At 40.3% G+C, this 19,550-nt stretch overlaps 1 protein-coding gene across 1 annotated transcript; it reads right to left on the reverse strand.

Annotated features, from left to right (window-relative positions):
- Window positions 1-16,390: 16,390 nt before the first annotated feature.
- Window positions 16,391-19,057, reverse strand: LOC120735205. Its single transcript, XM_040034410.1, has 5 exons — window positions 18,519-19,057; window positions 18,023-18,101; window positions 17,769-17,915; window positions 17,095-17,196; window positions 16,391-16,941 (listed from the first exon to the last, which is right to left on the reverse strand). Exons 1-5 carry the CDS (start codon window positions 19,055-19,057, stop codon window positions 16,636-16,638), a joined length of 1,173 nt encoding a protein of 390 aa, XP_039890344.1. The 3' UTR covers window positions 16,391-16,635.
- Window positions 19,058-19,550: the final 493 nt, after the last annotated feature.

Below are 19,550 nucleotides of genomic sequence, written 5' to 3' on the forward strand. Positions count from 1 at the left end.
TTGGCCCTCATCTTGTGTCACCTTTTGTGACATGATACATGCGTGTTCCTGCAGAGACAGCTGGTCCCTCTTGTGTTCATCAAAAAAAGTATGATATTAAAGAAATAAAGATAATGTGTAATTAATTGTTTTTAAATGACACTTCTCATTTAAAAACATGTTAGTAACGTTGATGTGCATTGACTTTGTTGTACCACGAACTAATTCTGAGCATCGTTTGAGCACCGTTATTATTCCTGCAGCTGCTTGTAGTCTCCAGCTTAAATGTCTGCATCTTGTTCCAGGTCCAGGAGCTGCCGCTGTAACAGTCAACAAGGTGGTGGACACTGGGGAAAGTGAGCCATTGAGCTAAAAACGTCCTATCAACATGGTGGGACTCAGCTTTTAAAAGGAGAGGGGGGGCTTTGATGGTTGGCGATGCAGAAACTCAGGTGTGGGAGGGTTTTTTTGAGGCCATGGAGCATAATTTCAAGTCAGCCATGAAGAAACACTTCAGACAGGTCAGGAGGGATATCTGTTCTGCATATAGCAGGGATGTAGTGCTGCTAACCTGAGGATGCAGATGTAGAAGGATCCCTTTAACGGTCATTGGCATCAGGGTTACTCATTCAATTAAATTCAGTTCAATTTTATTTATACAGCGCCAAATCACAACAACAGTCGCCTCAAGGCGTTTTATAATGTACAGTAGATCGTACAATAATAGATACAGAGAAAAACCCAACAATCATATGACCCCCTATGAGCAAGCACTTTGGCGACAGTGGGAAGGAAAAACTCCCTTTTAACAGGAAGAAACCTCTGGCACAACCAGGCTCAGGGAGGGGCGGGGCCATCTGCTGTGATTGGTTGGGGTGAGAGAAGGAAGACAGGATAAAGACATGCTGTGGAAGAGAGACAGAGTTAATAACAAGTATGATTCAATGCAGAGAGGTCTGTTAACACATAGTGAGTGAGAAAGGTGACTGAAAAGGAAAAACTCAATGCATCATGGGAATCCCCGGCAGCCTACGTCTATTGCAGCATAACTAAGGGAGGATTCAGGGTCACCTGGTCCAGCCCTAACTATATGCTTTAGCAAAAAGGAAAGTTTGAAGCCTAATCTTGAAAGTAGAGATGGTGTCCATCACCCGAATCCAAACTGGAAGCTGATTCCATAGAAGAGGGGCCTGAAAACTGAAGGCTCTGCCTCCCATTCTACTTTTAAATACTCTAGGAACAACAAGTAGGCCTGCAGAGCGAGAGCAAAGTGCTCTAATAGGGTGATATGGTACTACAAGGTCATTAAGATAAGATGGGGCCTGATTATTTAAGACCTTGTATGTGAGGAGCAGGATTTTGAATTCTGGATTTAACAGGAAGCCAATGAAGGGAAGCCAATACAGGAGAAATCTGGATTCAGAGGTGGGTCGAGTATCCAAAAATTGTACTCAAGTAAGAGTAGCATTACTTTAAAATATTATTACTCAAGTAAAAGTGAAAAGTAGTCGTCAAAAAAGTTACTCAAGTAAGAGTAAAAAAAGTACTTGGTGAAAAGACTACTCAAGTAGTGAGTAACTGTTTGAAATGTCCGATTTATTTTATAAATAAATGCTATCAGACAAACAAAAATAAATAAATATACAAATTTTAGCATTTGCAACAGGAATATATGTAAAAACATCAACAAAATAAGGCACAACAATTCTAATTTCCAGATTTCAGTTTTTCACAACATAAAGCTTTTTTCACCAATACCAGGTGAAAGACACAAAGAGGGAGAGCGAGGGACAGATTTTGTATGATAAGTGTAACGCAAAGTTATTTAAGGGCTAGTTTTATTGCAATGGGCAAGTTTACTGACTGACGCGCAGAAGAAATAGTTCTTTATGGAGCCTAGATGGTGTGAATGACGAGACCAAAGACTGCAAAATCTTGTACCAAAAATATATTGAATAAATGGGGGAAAGGGGAAATGGAACAAAATAATTAATACAACACACAACATAAATAAATGCCCACAATTAATTAAAAAATTAATTGCTGTGATTTTCTGTGCAAGAGTCCTTTTGTTAAGACATTCCTGCAGTTTAACTCATTGGTGTGTGTTATCTGGCTTCATGGACAGATAGAGCTGGGTGTCATCTGCATAGCAGTGTAAATGTATGCTATGTCTTCTAATGATGCTGCCTAAGGGAAGCACGTATAATGTAAACAGAATTGGTCCTAGCACTGAACCCTGTGGAACTCCATAATTGACCTCTTCAAATAAGCCATTCCTCTGCAGATGATCTGTTAGCTGTTTGACAACTACTCTTTCAAGGATGTTTGATACGACAGGAAGGTTGGAGATTGGCCTATAATTAGCTAAGACAGCTGGGTCTAGGGATGGTTTATTAAGTAAAGGTTTAACTACAGCCAGCTTGAAGGCCTGTGGTACATAGCTGATTATTAGAGATAGGTTGATCATATTTAAGAATTAATTAATGGCAGGACTTCTTTGAGCAGTTTTGTAGGAATGGCGTCTAAAAGACACGTTGATGGTTTGGAGGAAGTAATTATTGAAGTTAACTCAGAAAGATCAATCGGAGAAAAAGAGTCTAAATGAATATCAATAGTACTGAAAGTAGCTGTAGATAATGTTACATCTACTCATCTGTCTCAGGGTTAAGGAGGCAGGGTCCCAAGTGGATTTAGAATGGATTTAGTTTTGTGTAATTTGCCATTTACACAAAACTCAGCCTCAGGATATTGGAGGTTGAACTAGCTCGTTATCTTTTTAAGAAGATTTGAGTGTGCATGAGCATTTGTAGGGTGGTGTGGTGGTTAGCACTGTTGGCACTGGTAATACAGCAAGAAGTTCCTGGGTTTAAACCAAGACCTTTCTTTGTGTGGTTTGTATGTCCTCCTCTTGTCTACCCTGGATTCTCACTTCCTCCCACAGTCCAAAAACATCCAAAGACTGTGAAAAGTGAACTCTAAATTGTCCATAGGTGCTAATTTAAGCATGAGGTGATGTGAAGATAGTGAGATATTCCTGTGTTCTTTGGTTTTGCCAAGGGTTATAGGTAATGAAAGTTTCTTCTTCATAGATAATATGTGGCACGAGTAGACTGCCAGTTTCGTCCATCTGTTCCATTATATCTACATTAGCTTGTCAACTGATAAAAAATTTAATGTACAGCATATAAATCACACTGTTAGTGGAAATTTGGTAACAGTAATCATAATGTTCTTGATTGAAGTATTGTCATATTTTGAGGTATTTGTGGATTTTCCCCTTAGAGCTGAATGCTGTTTTCAGTTTTGATTAGTTTTCTTCATGCAAACTAGCTGCAAAGTTACATTAATATTAGCCTCATTTGTAACATATGTGAAATGATAATGAGTAACTCTTAGCATGACGGTATGACAGTCATACTGTGTAACTACTGTTCTAAAGTGAATACCACGTATATGATTTACCTAACTGATAGGTTTGTCTAGCACAGACCTATTGCTGGAATGAGACAATTCTACTACAACAACAAAAACAACATGCAAGTCACCAAAGTTCTTTGGGTAGTCTCGTGCACAAGGGAGAGAACCGTGATGAGCGCTGTTCCTGCCGCTCGAACCCCAGTCACTCTCAGTTAGCTCCATCGTAGCACTGCTCTTTATTGTGGTAACATGAACTTTTGCACGAGGTTACATGAATATGCATAAGTTCATTAACATATGACATCTTACATAGACATACATGTGAACAAAGAGTACCGTCTGTGTGTACGTGTAGGTATGCGTATGGGGGGGGCATACTATTTCATGGTATGCTACTTCATACCATACCATGAAATAGTAAGAGAAGGTACGACCTCTCTTATGACCTTAGGATGTGTTTGCCAGAGCACTCTGGAATGCACACAGAGTCTTTGCAGACTACTAAGGATCACACATCCTATCACTACACAATCGATTATACACCTCTAAGCATATATGATTATATATTTCTAAGCATAAATGACAATCTACAATATAAACCTAACACTAACCACTGACTGACTGATGAATTACCCAAGGACAAAATGTTGATCATGATGTAACTGATTGCAAGAGTGACTTCACGGAGGGCTGCTGAAGAACAAATAGTTTTTTGTTTGCCAAATGAGCATACTTTTTCCTTTGTGTTTCTGCATTTGATCTGTTTTGATTCCTTGACAGCTGGATTGAATGTGATGACAGCTCGGGGCCTGCGATGCTCTGTGTGTGTCATCTGTAATTGGTAACGCTTGATTTTCCTGTTTCAGAGGCAGAAAACCAGAGCAACAATCTGTCTGTGCACAGGCAAACAGTCAAGCCATCAACATGAGTTTTTTTTAAGATGTAAGGAGTAAGAAGAGGGAATATTGCAACTGATATATCAAACCTAGACTCAATGAAGTCAGTATGAGACAGGAATTCTCTGTCTTGATTACTCTAACGCTTACACGCAAGTGTATGAGCTAATTAAGGGAGAGCTAGAGTGGAGGAAAACCAGACAGGCAGGTATGCCAATGGGATGAAGAAGACTTTAGACTTCATAAAGAAAAGCGAGCAAATTGACCTCCTGAATGAAGGAACTGTTTCATTACATGTCCCCTGGGTGTGCAGGGTAATAAGGTTAAAGCTAGGGGCACACACTACAGGATTAAAAGACACTGAGGCAGGATGGAAATGAAGTCACGGTAGCACTGCAAAGACTGTGTTGTAAAACACCCACAAAACAGATCCCGCACTGCCTCTAGTTTGAATTTAGCTCACGAGAACGACAGAAAATTAGATTACATGTTGTAGACAAGACTCTTTCACCACAAGTAGGACTGTAAAACTACGGCAAAAATTATGCTGTCAGTAAGTCTCCTCCTTGTTGACTTTAAGCATAGAAGCTGCAGAGGGGAGCTCTCACTGCCATACTGTCAGACTGTTACATGTCTGCCTTCTGGAGCATTATTCCATATTTACAATGAAATTATTTTAATTATTGTCACTTATTTAGGTATTAAAACACAACAACAAAGAGATGCAAATCAAAACTGAACTCATAGTTTTTTAAATTCTCTGATTTATTCCTTCTAAAAAGTGCTGGGATTTACATTAGGTTTGAAAATCTCACACTGTCTGTGCAGTAGTGAATGATAATGATATCATGCAGTTTTTTAGTTTGCCAATATGGAGACATGTATACATGAAAAACTTAAACCCACTTTTTTGGGTACAGGCGTGTTTAAACACAGGCAGCTGCAGCCAGCTGCTGTCTGCTTGGATTTACTTGTTAATCAGAGTAATGAGACTGGACCAGTCAGCTATGTTTGTGCTGTGGGCTCCTTATTAATGGAATTATCTGACAAATAATATGGCTAACCCCCCCAGACTGGGGCTTTTTCCCCTCTGCATTCTCACTGGTGCTCCTTCATGCTCAGAACTAGCTCTTGCTTGCTGACCTGTTTAACTTTGCCCTCTCGCCTGTTTCCAGTAACTCTTCCAGGAAAAAGTGGGCTGACGTTTCCTCTTTGACATTCCTGTGTTCTCGTGGACTTTCCTGAATCCAAATCTGCTCTCACTCAAATAGCTAACCAGCTAACTCCTGTCAAAGGAATTCTGACCTGCAACGTACCTGCCTGCTCATGCTCCACCACTCTCTCCTCATTTCCACTGAGCTTCTCCAGACAATCATCCCTCCTCAGACTGTTGGTAAATATAACCAAGTAAGATTTAAACTCCACTATCTCCAGTAATTAAGATTAATCCTTTGGCAAAATCTAAATCTTGTTTCTTCTCCAACACACCATCCCTACTGCATACTTGTGCTCACTTTCATGCACAATTATCGGCTGCCTGTTCTAGTGTTCATAACTTTGAAGTTCCTGTAAACGTACCTGTTTAAACATTTGTTAGCCTTCTGTCATAGGGTCCTATAACTCTAGCTTTCAGTGCTCACAGTTTCAGTGATTGGAGTGGCTGTAGCTCAGGAAGTCGAGCAGGCCATCTACTGATTGAAAGGTTAGTGGTTCGATTCCTGGCTCCCCCAGTCTGCATGCCAAGTATCCTTGGCCAGATACTAACCCCAAGTTGCTCTCTGAAGCATTCATTGGAGTATGAATGTTAGTTAGGAAGCACTAAAAAGCAGAAAGTGAATGTGGTATGTTGAACATAGTGCTTTGAGTACTCCAGGAGAGTAGAAAAGCGCTATATAAGAATCAGTCAATTTACAATCCTGTGACAGTAGAGATGGCACTGCAATCTGTTTGAACTCTTCTTTATGCCACACTGTACCGCTGTTATTTCAACTTGAAAACTACCATTAGCTAAATAAAAGGGGGGGGGGACACTCCGCAAAAATGTTATAAACGATCCTACTGAATATTAAACACACGTCTGACCAGCTACATCAGATGTTCAGGATTAGGGTTATTTCAGCTGGTTGCATGTCAGTTATGAACCAGCACTGCTGTCCACAAAATCCCACAGTCATTCATGGTTTGTTGGTTTTGCAATTGATGATGCAGCTGCTGTGATGTTGATGGAGAGAAGCAGCCACACTCCTGAGTGGAAAGATTAACTTTAACCTGACCGTCACTCACTACATTATTAACAAGTTAGAACCTGCGGCCCATGATGCTGCAGTTACATCACAAAACAAAGTCGTTTTCAAATATTTATTGACTCTTAAACTCCAAAAGTCTACCGATGATCTCAGTAAATGGGACAGGGTCATGTCCTCCCCTTTTTTGGATTTGTGGGACAATGAGCTGTAGATGATGCTCTGCCGGAAAAGACTGATCTACTGTGGTGGAATATTTATTCATTCTTTCTTTAAACCTACATCATTCTGTACTGTTACATTTTTAAATGATTTCACATTAAATATTTATATTAAATAGTACAACTGGTCAAACAGTATTAAGTGGTGGAAGGACATAATTCTAGCATCTTAAGCCATTTGACTTGTTGTGTTTGTGTAAATACTGTGGTTATATTTTTAATCTCTGACTTTGATTCAAGTTCATAAATTGACTACATCTGCTTTTTATTAAAACGAGTTACAACTATGCTACTTTTATCACATGAGCAAGAAGAATGTTTTGGGGGGATTTGACGGGTAAATGCTGTCAGTTTAAGTACACATTGTGGGTCAGTCAGTGTGGCCACAGCTCCTGTGGTTGCCTGACAGGCAGAGATACGGTCCATTAGTCGAAAAATGGACTAAACAGCACATAAAAGAGTCTCTGACACAATCACAGTGACTTAATGATTGTTATTTTTTCTGCAGAGTATGAATTAATTGCTACCAAAAAAAAAGGCTGAAGGCTGAATTGTAGAGTGTGAGATTTTAAAGCTTAAAGGAGTGATACACATTAACTTTGTTAGGAACAAAGAAATACAGGAGATGAATGATGATTACGTAGTATGTTAGGACTCATGCCTATTGAAGAAAACAAGGACCGCAGTGCTGCAGCATGCTGAAAAGACGAGCGCCTCAGTAGAAGCCTGGACGCAGCACCAGGGTTGATAGTCATAACACTGTCACAGATTAGTGGGCTTTGTGATTAAGCAGGCAATGTGAAAATATCACAGGTGGGAAAACAGAAATATACAATCAGCTCTAATGAGTATCAGTTAACCTGAGTGAATCACATTTGACTTGTTGCTGAAAACTAACCTCACACTGATGACAGTATTCCTGATTACCAGCAGTGATATTAATCTGCAATCTCAGCAAAAACATGAAAAATTATGAACACGTTCAGCAACTAGTGTAAAAATACATTTGGTTAATAATACAAAAGTAAAAAGTGATACTAGTCTGAGATGTAATGATTTAATAAGAAGCTTTGAATCTTCTTTTCCTTGATGAAAGCCCAATAACAACCACGACTAGTAGCACTGCTTTGAATTCTTCACTGACTGGATCTGTAAAGTAACTTTAGTTCACCTTCTAGTTCTTAGTGTGTTACAGAATGATTTTGCATCTTTGACACCAGTCTGAAATCCTGGGCCATGAACAATGCAACCGAGCTTTTTCACTAAACCAGTGGACAGCCTCTGCACAGGGTGCAGCACTGAAAGGGAATTTTTGATGTGTTTTCTTTGCCAAAGCAAAGGTTACATTAAAAAGAAAAAAACTGTCTCCCATAGAAGAGAAAGTGAGAGCTTTTTCACTTGGTCGAGGTCATCAGTCATTCCTGAATCTTTTATAGCAGACTTGCATGACCTACTGCGCACCAGCACCATCTCCCTCTCTCACACACACACTGAAGATGGACAGACACACACACCTGCCCACACACTGACGGCTGGACATGGACAGTCAGTAAAGACGGGCATACACGCACAATAGCATGCTGGCTGGGCAGGAAAAGTTCACCACACACACACACACACAGTATGCACCCAGAGTGAATTATGCTGGTTTGAAGGGCAGAGGGTCAGGGTTGATAGGTGACCAGCATCCAGGTGTGCCTCTCCAATTATCTGCTACTGCTGCCTCTCCTAAGTACACACATGCAGACACACAAAAACCCACCCTCCCACCCTCCCTTCTCATCTCCCCCTCTAGCACCTGCTCTCCAACTGTAGAGAAGAGAGGGAGGGGGAGGGAAATAGGATAGAGAATAGGAAGATATACTGTATTTGATATCCTGTTTGTATCCCATCTCCTGTTATCTGCGTCGCAGCCTGTGTCTTTTGTTTCTTCTTTTCTCATTTGAAGTGAGATGGCAACCTGCGAGAGTCGACCCGCATGTGTCTCTGGTCCTATTTGGCATTCCAGCGACTGCTATTTGACTTTGAAAATATGAAATCCGTGTAGCACCGGGGGTATGGGGCAACAGAGGAGGAGGGGCGGGAAGAAGAAGAAGATTGAGAAGGAGGGATGTGAACGCACTGATGTGTTCGTCTGAAGAAGAGAGCAGGGGCAGCAGCTGGAATAAATGTGTAAGAGGAAAGAGAAAGAAGGGTGAAGGTGAGTGGGGGATAGATACTGCTAAACAAACAGGGAAGTAATAACAGGAGCTGAACATGAGAACTTTGTGTGGAATGAAAAGAAGTCTGTGGACGGAAGCAATTCGAATCACAGAAGGGCAAGGAGTAAAACGGTGAGACGAACACAGAAAACTGGGAAAAGACTGAGACTCAGAAGCCATGGGAGCCAGAGGCCGGCCAGAGGTTAAGACTGGACGCATATTTCCTGTAGTAGCGTAAAACGTACTCCTCACTGGAGACTCCAAGTCTAGAGGAGCCTGAGCCTGAGCTGAGGGAGCCCTTACTGACCTCCAGTAAAATGTTGGACGTTTTTCTGTTTGAGGATAGTTTTTAGTCAAATACAGTCAAAATCTGTCACAGAGGAGGCTCACTCAACACTAGTGCTCTGTGAACATAAATATGCAGAAATATTAACCTCTGACAACTTCTTTAAATTAACCAAGAAGCTGATGTGAAGCTGGGCCCATCATTGTTTGCACAATGTGTGCATGAGTACAGTGGATGTTCAGTCATAGTGTGCAGACTTTCATGAGTATGGAATTAACTGGTTCAAGGTTCAAGGTTCTTTATTTGTCACATGCATAGTTATACAAGTATAACACACAGTGAAATGTAGCCTGACACGCTCCTCGACATGTGCAAAAAAATTGGGGGGGGGGTGTAGAGGAAGAACATTATATATATATATATATATAGTATATACATTGGGTGAATGTGCAGTAGTAGCAGCAAGCAGGTGAATTCTGTACATTAATAAGAATAGACATCTGACTATTTTACAGGATAGACAATATAAACATATTTAAAATTAAAGGAATTGAAATGTACATTGTGCCTTGGTTTAGTGTCTGGAAGAGTCCTGTCTCAGTCAATTATAGATGATGTGAGAGGGCGGGTGTGTGTGTTTAGGGCACGGATGGCTTGGGGATAGAAGCTCCTCTTGAGTCTCTCTGTCCTTGCCCGGATGATGCGGAACCTTCTACCAGATTGCAGAAGTTGGAACAGTTTGTTGCCAGGATGGGACGGGTCCTTCAGTATCTGCGCTGCTCTAGTCCGGCATCTCCTGGTGTAGGTGTCCTGAAGCGGGGGGAGAGCAATCCTGCAGCAGCGTTCTGCTGTACGGATCACTCTCTGGAGAGCTTTTTGGTCCTTCACACAGCTGTTCCCAAACCACTATGTCATGTTCTGTGTGAGGATGCTCTCCAAAGCGCCTGTATAGAAAATCCTGAGGATCTTTGGAGAGACCCTGAACTTCCTCAGTTGTCGTAGGTGATACAGGCGCTGCCTTGCCTTTTTGGTCTGGACCTGAATGTGGGCAGCCCATGTCAGGTCTGAGGAGATGTGGACACCAAGATACTTGAAGGACTGCACCCTCTCCACTGGAGCTCCATTGATGATAATGGGCTTGTAGTCTCTGTGCTGACTCCTTCTGAAGGAAATTAGGAATTAGGGTCATCTTTGTGTATAATCCACCACCCCGGTTAGGTCTTCCTGAACACAGACCCTCACTTTAGATTGAATTTAGACATTATGAGTCTGAAATGAGTAAAATAAATTGGTGCAAGGTTGAAGGGAAATGTTAGGAGATTGCAGCCAACTGAGCTCTGTTTTTCTTACTCTTCCCAAATGAAGTGCATAATCATAATGGGCGTGGCCACTGTAGGACAACCAGCTCATCTGTAATGAGTGCAGGCTGTTTACCCCAAAGAAGAACTAGGATGTTCTTTTAGACTAGGATGCTGTCTAGGACAGGGATGATCCTTCATATCTTGAGTTTAAAATTTGCATCCATGGCACGTGAATGGTTACAAGTTCTCTGCTTTTGGAGCACTCTGTATGTGGCAGGTCTCAGGCCACATACAAAAGGCAAAAATGCCATCTCAGCCACTGTTTTCTAGATACTGGGGCAACCCACGCCTATGTGTTTTCAGTGGATTAACTCTTAAGCTAATGAAAACACATCAATTAGTTTTTTAAATTAAATAGCACAGGAAGAGACTGAACAGGCTGGTCAGAAGGGCCAGCTCTGCTCTAGGATGCCCTCTGGACACAGTGGAGGTGGTGAGTGACAGGAGAACAGTGGCTAAGCTTTCATCCCTGTTGGACAACATCTCCCACCCCATGCAGGAGACTCTGACAGCACTGAGCAGCCCCTTCAGTGGCAGGCTGAGGCACCCACGATGTGGGACGGAGAGATTTCGCAGGTCTTTCCTCCCCACTGCTGTCAGACTCCACAACAAAGACTTCAACTGATCAAAGACATCCACACATGTGTAATAAGACTAAGCGCAATACTCTTTCTGGCATCGTTGTATTATACTCATATTGTATATAGCATTTGTATTCTATTTCATTCGATTGTATATAGTATTTTGTTTTATTTTATTCTATTCTATTGTGTACAGTATCTTATTGATATCTTATTCCAGTGTTTTTCTCTAATTTTTCTATGCGACTTTGCACTGTCCACTGCTCTAACAAAACAAATTTCCCACTCGTGGGACTAATAAAGGTCATCTTATCTTATCTTATCTTCTCTTATCTCATAAACTAAAATGTAATGCCACTGATTCTTCAGTTCTATTATACTATACTCATTCTTATGTTTTCTTATGTAAACGAGACTGGTGGCAAGTCCAAAATCTCAAACAGGTGATCAAATGGGCTTGGATCTGTTGACTACAAGGATCATAGCCTGTGATTTACGTCGTAAATCACAGGCTATGATAACGTCGTTATATGATATCAAAAAAGCCTGAAATATAAATGCATTCAAAAGCTATTTTAAAGAGATGGAGGTCTGATTACTCCGAGTGCCTCTGGAGTTTTTCCTGGTTAAAAAGCACGTGTAATCTCCAATCCCCCCAACATAATTAAGCGTTCTATCGCAACAGCCACTCAAAATCTGATCTGTCATCATGATCTTATTAAATGCTACGTGTTCCTGTCTGCTCTTTATTTTAAAGCCCACATACATTTCCTCAGGAAAAAAAATGAAAGCAAAATATCTTTTTTCTTTCAGCTCTTTGGATTGTCACAAAGCACGCTAAGGAGCAAATCTTCTTTCCTTGTTGAGTGAAATTGAACATGCTAGAAGATAATTCCCCTTTGAGGAGAAGCTGTTCTGGACTATAATCATTTACTAAACTGTCAGTGTGCAACTGTCACACCCCCAACAGGAGGCCTGATAAGTGTAAAAGACACTCGTGTTGCACAGTGTACTGGTCTACGGGCCTTAATTTTAGTCCCCCTCCTACATCTCGACATTTTCAGATTTACATGCTGATCTGTAGCTTCACCACAGGTACATGAAAACTTTTTTACCCATTTTATGTTGCCTACATATACACAGCGTTGGGACTAACGCGTTATTAAGTAACGCGTTACAGTAACTACGTTATTATTGTGGTAACGAGCACGGTAACTAGTTATTATGCCAAAATCAGGAACGCGTTAGTCGTTACTGGGATTTAGATAGGCTCGTTACTCGTTACTTCGTGTGATGGCATCGCGGAGCTTCCACAGATTCAGTAACATTAGCAACTGGTGGAGGCCAGCAGGTGGATGAGGGAAAGGGGAGGTGGGAGGAAGAGAGACCCGAGGCGGCCGCCGGTCCGAGTGTGAACTGAACTTCAGGTAAGAAGTTATGACCTGCAGTCTATCTGGGTCAGATATAAACCAAGTTTAGGTGGAGTTTATTTTCGTTATTCTGACTTTTTCCAGCTGCGTACTAGCTAGCATGACGGAGTTTCTATACAGCTGGGTGGGTGCTATGATGTTAGTGATGTTGAACTTTATTTTGTTCATAAGGTTAATTATTAGAGTTGCCAACCGTCCCGTAAAAAACAGAATCGTCTCATATTCAGAGAAAATATTACGCGTTTCGTGTTGAGGTGAAAGGGAGCATAGTTTGTCCCGGACTTCAGCTACAATGGAAAAGACACAAAGCTGGAGTTATTCTGTCGTTACGCTGCACAGCTGCCTCTTCTTCTCTCATTCTCTCACCCTCCCTCTCCTGTTTCTGCTTCAATCATGAAACTGATCAATGATCAGCTGATCGTCTCTCTTGTTTGTTTATTGCCCACTTTGCGCCAGAAAGAGGAAACCAGCGGATGTCGCGCTAAACAACAGCAGCACGTTTAAGCTTGATTAGCTGTTGTTAGAATTTATTTAAAATTAATTTCTAGTATCAGCTGATGTTTGCTGGAGCCACAGCTGTAAAGCTGCTGGTCATGATGTCGGTTTGGATATGTGGTGAGAGGGAAACATGAAGATGGAACCAGGAGATGTCCTTACTGAATCATCAGAGCTGAACAGGTGATGGAGAAACAGGTTTACCTTTTAGGTGACATGAATGAGTTGAAGTTATGAACTGTTTCTGAGAGACAAATAACACCAGGATCCTTTTCTGTGTAGCTGAAAGCTGGTGACTGTGCAGGGGCGGGTCTAGCAAAGTGTTGCCAGGGGGTCCATGTAGGGCATTAACAGGGAGAGGGGGGCACAAGGAAATACTTTTCTTTCTTATTCTCATAAAAAATATCTAGCTTTTAAAAAATAATTATCTGAGTCTTACAACAAACGATTGATAGATTGATGCATATATACCATCAAGACAGTGTACATCACTGTCACAACAGTGTTTGTTTTCATTCAAAGGCTTTATGATTTTTCCTATAATGGCGGCCGGTCTCTAGACAAAATGCCCGGGGACGATTTTTTTGTCCCAGTCCAGCCCTGTATGCAGCTCATCTGCAGTCTGGTGTTACCTACATCTTCCTATTCAGAAGGCAGAATTTCCGAGTTCTGAGTACAATCAAAGCACCACGACTGCAGTTTTTGTGTTCAATTCAATTCAATTCAATTCAATTTTATTTATATAGCGCCAAATCACAACAAAAGTCGCCTCAGGGCGCTTCATAGATACAGAGAAAAACCCAACAATCATATGACCCCCTATGAGCAAGCACTTTGGCGACAGTGGGAAGGAAAAACTCCCTTTTAACAGGAAGAAACCTCTGGCACAACCAGGCTCAGGGAGGGGCGGGGCCATCTGCTGTGATTGGTTGGGGTGAGAGAAGGAAGACAGGATAAAAGACATGCTGTGGAAGAGAGACAGAGGTTAATAACAGATATGATTCAATGCAGAGAGGTCTGTTAATACATAGTGAGTGAGAAAGGTGACTGGAAAGGAAAAACTCAATGCATCATGGGAATCCCCAGCAGCCTACGTCTATTGCAGCATAACTAAGGGAGGATTCAGGGTCACCTGGTCCAGCCCTAACTATATGCTTTAGCAAAAAGGAAAGTTTGAAGCCTCATCTTGAAAGTAGAGATAGTGTCTGTCTCCTGAATCCAAACTGGAAGCTGGTTCCACAGAAGAGGGGCCTGAAAACTGAAGGCTCTGCCTCCCATTCTACTTTTAAATACTCTAGGAACAACAAGTAGGCCTGCAGAGTGAGAGCAAAGTGCTCTAATAGGGTGATATGGTACTACAAGGTCATTAAGATAAGATGGGGCCTGATTATTTAAGACCTTGTATGTGAGGAGCAGGATTTTGAATTCTGGATTTAACAGGAAGCCAATGAAGGGAAGCCAAAACAGGAGAAATCTGCTCTCTCTTTCTAGTCCCTGTCAGGACTCTTGCTGCAGCATTTTGGATTAACTGAAGGCTTTTCAGGGAGTTTTTTGGACATCCTGATAATAATGAATTACAGTCGTCCAGCCTGGAAGTAATAAATGCATGAACTAGTTTTTCAGCGTCACTCTGAGACAGGATATTTCTAATTTTAGAGATGTTGCGCAAATGGAAGAAAGCAGTCTTACATATTTGTTTAATATGTGCATTGAAGGACATGTCCTGGTCAAAAATGACTCCAAGCTTCCTCACAGTGTTACTGGAGGCCAAGGTAATGCCATCCAGAGTAAGAATCTGCTTAGATACCATATTTCTAAGATTTTCAGGGCCGAGTACAATAACCTCAGTTTGATCTGAATTAAGAAGCAGAAAGTTAGCGGCCATCCAGGTCTTTATGTCTTTAAGACATTCCTGCAGTTTAACTCATTGGTGTGTGTTATCTGGCTTCATGGACAGATAGAGCTGGGTGTCATCTGCATAGCAGTGTAAATGTATGCTATGTCTTCTAACGATGCTGCCTAAGGGAAGCATGTATAATGTAAACAGAATTGGTCCTAGCACTGAACCCTGTGGAACTCCATAATTAACCTCAGTGTGTGAAGAGGACTCTCCATTTACATGCACAAACTGGAGTCTATTAGATAGATATGATACAAACCACTGCAGCACAGTACCTGTAATACCTACAACATGTTCTAATCGCTCTAATAGGATATTATGGTCGACAGTATCGAACGCTGCACTGAGGTCTAGCAGGACAAGCACAGAGATGAGTCCACTGTCAGAGGCCATAAGAAGATCATTTGTAACCTTCACTAAAGCTGTTTCTGTGCTGTGATGAGCTCTGAAACCTGACTGAAACTCTTCAAATAAACCATTCCTCTGCAGATGATCTGTTAGCTGTTTGACAACTTCTCTTTCAGGGATGTTTGATATGAAAGGAAGGTTGGAGATTGGCCTATAATTAGCTAAGACTGCTGGGTCTACACTGTAAAAACTGTGACTAGAGGTTACTTAAAAAAGTTATGGCAACAAAGTGACACTTGAAATAATTAAGTAGATTTTAATTTCAAAAGATTTATGTAAAATGTAGAGAAAATGTTAATTAAATTCAAATAGAAAACAAAAGTAGATATTAATAGAATTAAACTGTAAATATGTGTTGGATTTAGGGTCAAAATCTCAAACTGAAGGTTGAAATTGCCCAACTTTACCAAAAAAAAAATTGATATGAAATAAGTCTCTGAGAAAAATTACTTTGAATTTACTAACTATCTGGCAAAGGTTTAGTAAAAACTTCCTAAAATATCCATTACAAAGAAATGAAATCTTCTTGTTTTTTCAGTAAAACTCAAATTGGATTCAATAATTATCCAAATAAACCTTAAAAATAATGACTGAATAATAAGAGAAAATGAAATGAATTTTACTTATTTTCTGAGTAAAATGAATCAATTTCACAAAGAAAACATCAAAACAGTAATTTGTTTTATTGTGGAAAATAAAACACAGTAATTTATAATATAACATTTTTCTGCTCGTATACACTGAATTCTCATCAACAATCTCCTGATTGCTGTAAATCTCTGCTGTAAACTTGTTTTAGTGTCATAAACAGTTTATCACACAGCTTTGTGTACAGAGCAACAGCAACATAAACTGCATGAATGTAAACCAGTTTTGTAAAAAAGAAATTAATCTTTAGACTGTAATATCAACATGAACCTGAAATTTAAACTAATGTTTTATTGTAACATACACTATAAACAAAGAAAAGCTTCACTAGTGATTCCTCCAATTTGCTGCCTTTCAAACAGAATATTCCTAAGAAACTTGTAGGTAATAAAAAACAAACATTAAAATGAAGAGCACAAATACAGCCTGACACATTGCAGGTCATTTGGGTAAGATATGAATAAGATGAAATTAACTTGAAAACTGAAAAGATAGCTGCATCTAACAAAGACAAACCAAAGGTTTTCAGTGAGCTTACTTCCCTTTCATTCTTTCAGAGTCCTCGTTTAAGCCAATAACTTGTTCTTGAGGCTGTTCACTTTTGGTGAGAGCTTAGCACAATCCAGTTCAAGGAAAAGTTTCTGGAATACTTCCAAGGTGTATTTTAGCTCTTTGGGATAGGCAAGATCGACTGCATATGTCAATCCAACCAGCATTGCGCATGCTCTTGGAAAATTGCCCAGAGCAGGCATAACTCTCACACCCTCCAGCACAATGCCAATGTCATCCTCCTCAGATCCAACAGCCTTGATTTTGTAGATTTTCATCCTCTGTTCAGAAAGATCTTGTGACACACCATCCTCATCAGCATCCTGAAACAACAAACACATGGGTTTTCTGACTGTAGTTGCACACATCCTGTAGCTGAATGACAAATAAAACATGATAATGCCTGAAATTATTTGAAACTTGACAAACACATATGAATAACAAAAACAGAATAATGTTTCTAATTCAACACTTACACTGTACTCTTTGATCAGTTGATCAATGGACTCCCCAAGGTACACCATCAAGCACTGAATAACCAGATTTCTGGTTATGTTATTGCTAGGATTGCTTGGTGACTGAAAATGAGCAAGAATTCCAAAAATTACCATCAGATAAGTGACCATTTATTAAGACAAAACTGTGAGAATTGGCAGTATTAAAAAAATGTTAAATATCAAATTATCATCACATGGAGCATTATGTGCGATAATTAGCTGATGTTAATGCACATGCCTGGGTGCTGACAGTCAACACAAAGGTATTGTCAACATGCTTGTAAGCTTCAATCTTTAAATGTGTTGTTTTAGTAAATTACATTAATTTAGTCATTCAGTTTTTTTTTTAATCTAATTTAGTTTATGTTCGTCAGAAAGGGTTTTTCCTTCTTGGGACAAAACAAAAACCCAGCAATACCTGTACTTGTGTTTTTTTGTTTGTTTTTTTTTTACTAAGAATAGACATGTATTTAAAATACAATTAAAACATGAAACCCATAATTGTGTTGTTAATTATATCAGTGACGTCCTGGCGTCCTCTTGCACTGACAAAAACATGCAAACAAATTAGTGGAGCTGTGCACCATGCAAATGAAATTTGACAAAAAAATTCTTTAAATAAAATTCCAAGCTGAAATGTCTGTGGAAAATACCTTGGCTATGATAGCCTGCAACTTCAATCCCATGGCTCCCCCCTTGGAATGGAAAAGGGCCAACAGTTTGGGAGTGTACTCATCCAGCATGGACATGAATTTGGGTTCAAGGTGTACCAGGGTGATCCTGTAGAACTCATCCTGCAGCTGAACGACAAAAGAAAAAAAAATGATGCAGCCTCAAATTATTTGAAGTTTGAAAGATTACATTAAAAAAAAACCAAAAGCCCACCCAAAATGAATTTGGAACTCACATGAGATGCCTCAAACAAAGCTGGCCATCTGGCTTTGATGTCTTCAATGCTGGGGGACAGGTTGACAATTTCATGTCGTCTATGTGCAAATGTTTTAGCCATTTTTTATTTTATCACTTTGTTGTTGTCTCTTTTCTTGACTTCAGTAAGCAACTGAATTCTCTCTTCTTCTTGACTGTCCTCATCTTCACCTGCTGGATATGGCGGAAGGTAATTTACCTCTGCTTTCCGAGGCTTTTTCACTTTATTTGCAGACTTCTGGTCACCTGGACTCTTGTGTTTCATGGCATTGCATGTCAACTCAGGAACACCAAACCCTCTAAGTTTTGTACGATAATTGGCCATCTTGTATTTGATGCTTTGTTGCCAACCATAATAACCTGAGAAAGAGCCAGGTTCCTTGAGACAAGGGTATTTTGTCACAAGTGCCTCAGCAACATAACTAACCTGTGCACTTGAAGGATAGGCCGTAAATGTAAATATAGTTTCAGCCAACTTCTCAAGAATATCAGTCTTTACTTTGGAGGTGGGCAGAAGATTTCCATTCTTTTTATACTCCTCAGTGGCTCTTTCCAGGTACATCTCAGTTTCATATGCAAACTGTGGAATGGGAAACTGTTTCGGCCAGGGCTCACAACGTTCTGTGGTCTTCTGCCTTTTGAGAATAATGGTGTCCTGAGAAGAAGTAGTTGCAGCAGAGTCTGCATTGGATACAACTGACTCAGCATATGAGGAGTCATAGTCAGACAGTTGGCCAGAGGGGCCGCCAAAACTGTCATCAACCGGAGTCAAGCTTATCATGACCGGGGTGATGCCAACAACCTTCACAGTGTCTTTGTCTTTTATCTGGTCAGCTCTGTGAAGAGTGAAGTAGTCCTGGAATTCTGGGTCAAAATACTGAAGACTGAAGTCATTTGAAATCCCAAAAGTATCCTTCACAACACTCTGCAGCTCCTCCAATGTTGGTGGGATCCCTGATGGAAGAACCAACTTCTCGATTTGGTCATCAATAATTACACGAAGCTTTGCCTCCATCTTGTTCAACCTAGAATAAAATGTAAATGGGCAGAGTTAAATTTCCCTTCAATTAAATAAAATTAGTTATTACTTTTCATTTATACAATAGTTGAGATATAAAACTATAAAACAAAAAGCACACTTCAACACACCAAATGTTGCAAATAACAAATACTTGGGAGATGTACAGGTTATCAAGTTTTTGTTGTTGTCGTTTTTTTTTTTTTTTTTTTTTTTTTTTTTTTACCTATTATTCACAGCAGATGTAACGTTTCAGGGTTACCAAGCGTTTTCTTCCCACATTGTAAGAAGCCAAGGGCCACATGTCGCCAAGTTTCTGCTGCTCCAAAAGACTGATCTTGCCAGTGTCCTCCAGTTGAAAAGATCTCAGATGCTCTACATACCATGCAGCAAGTAACTTCACAATGAAATATACACAATTGTCCAAAACGACTATCTGTATTATCTCAGCAAAGTCTGGTAGTCCACATGTTGAACCATTAGACAGGAT

Source organism: Simochromis diagramma, unplaced genomic scaffold, assembly GCF_900408965.1.
Source record: "Simochromis diagramma unplaced genomic scaffold, fSimDia1.1 OVJJ01000333.1, whole genome shotgun sequence".
NCBI lineage: Eukaryota > Metazoa > Chordata > Actinopteri > Cichliformes > Cichlidae > Simochromis > Simochromis diagramma.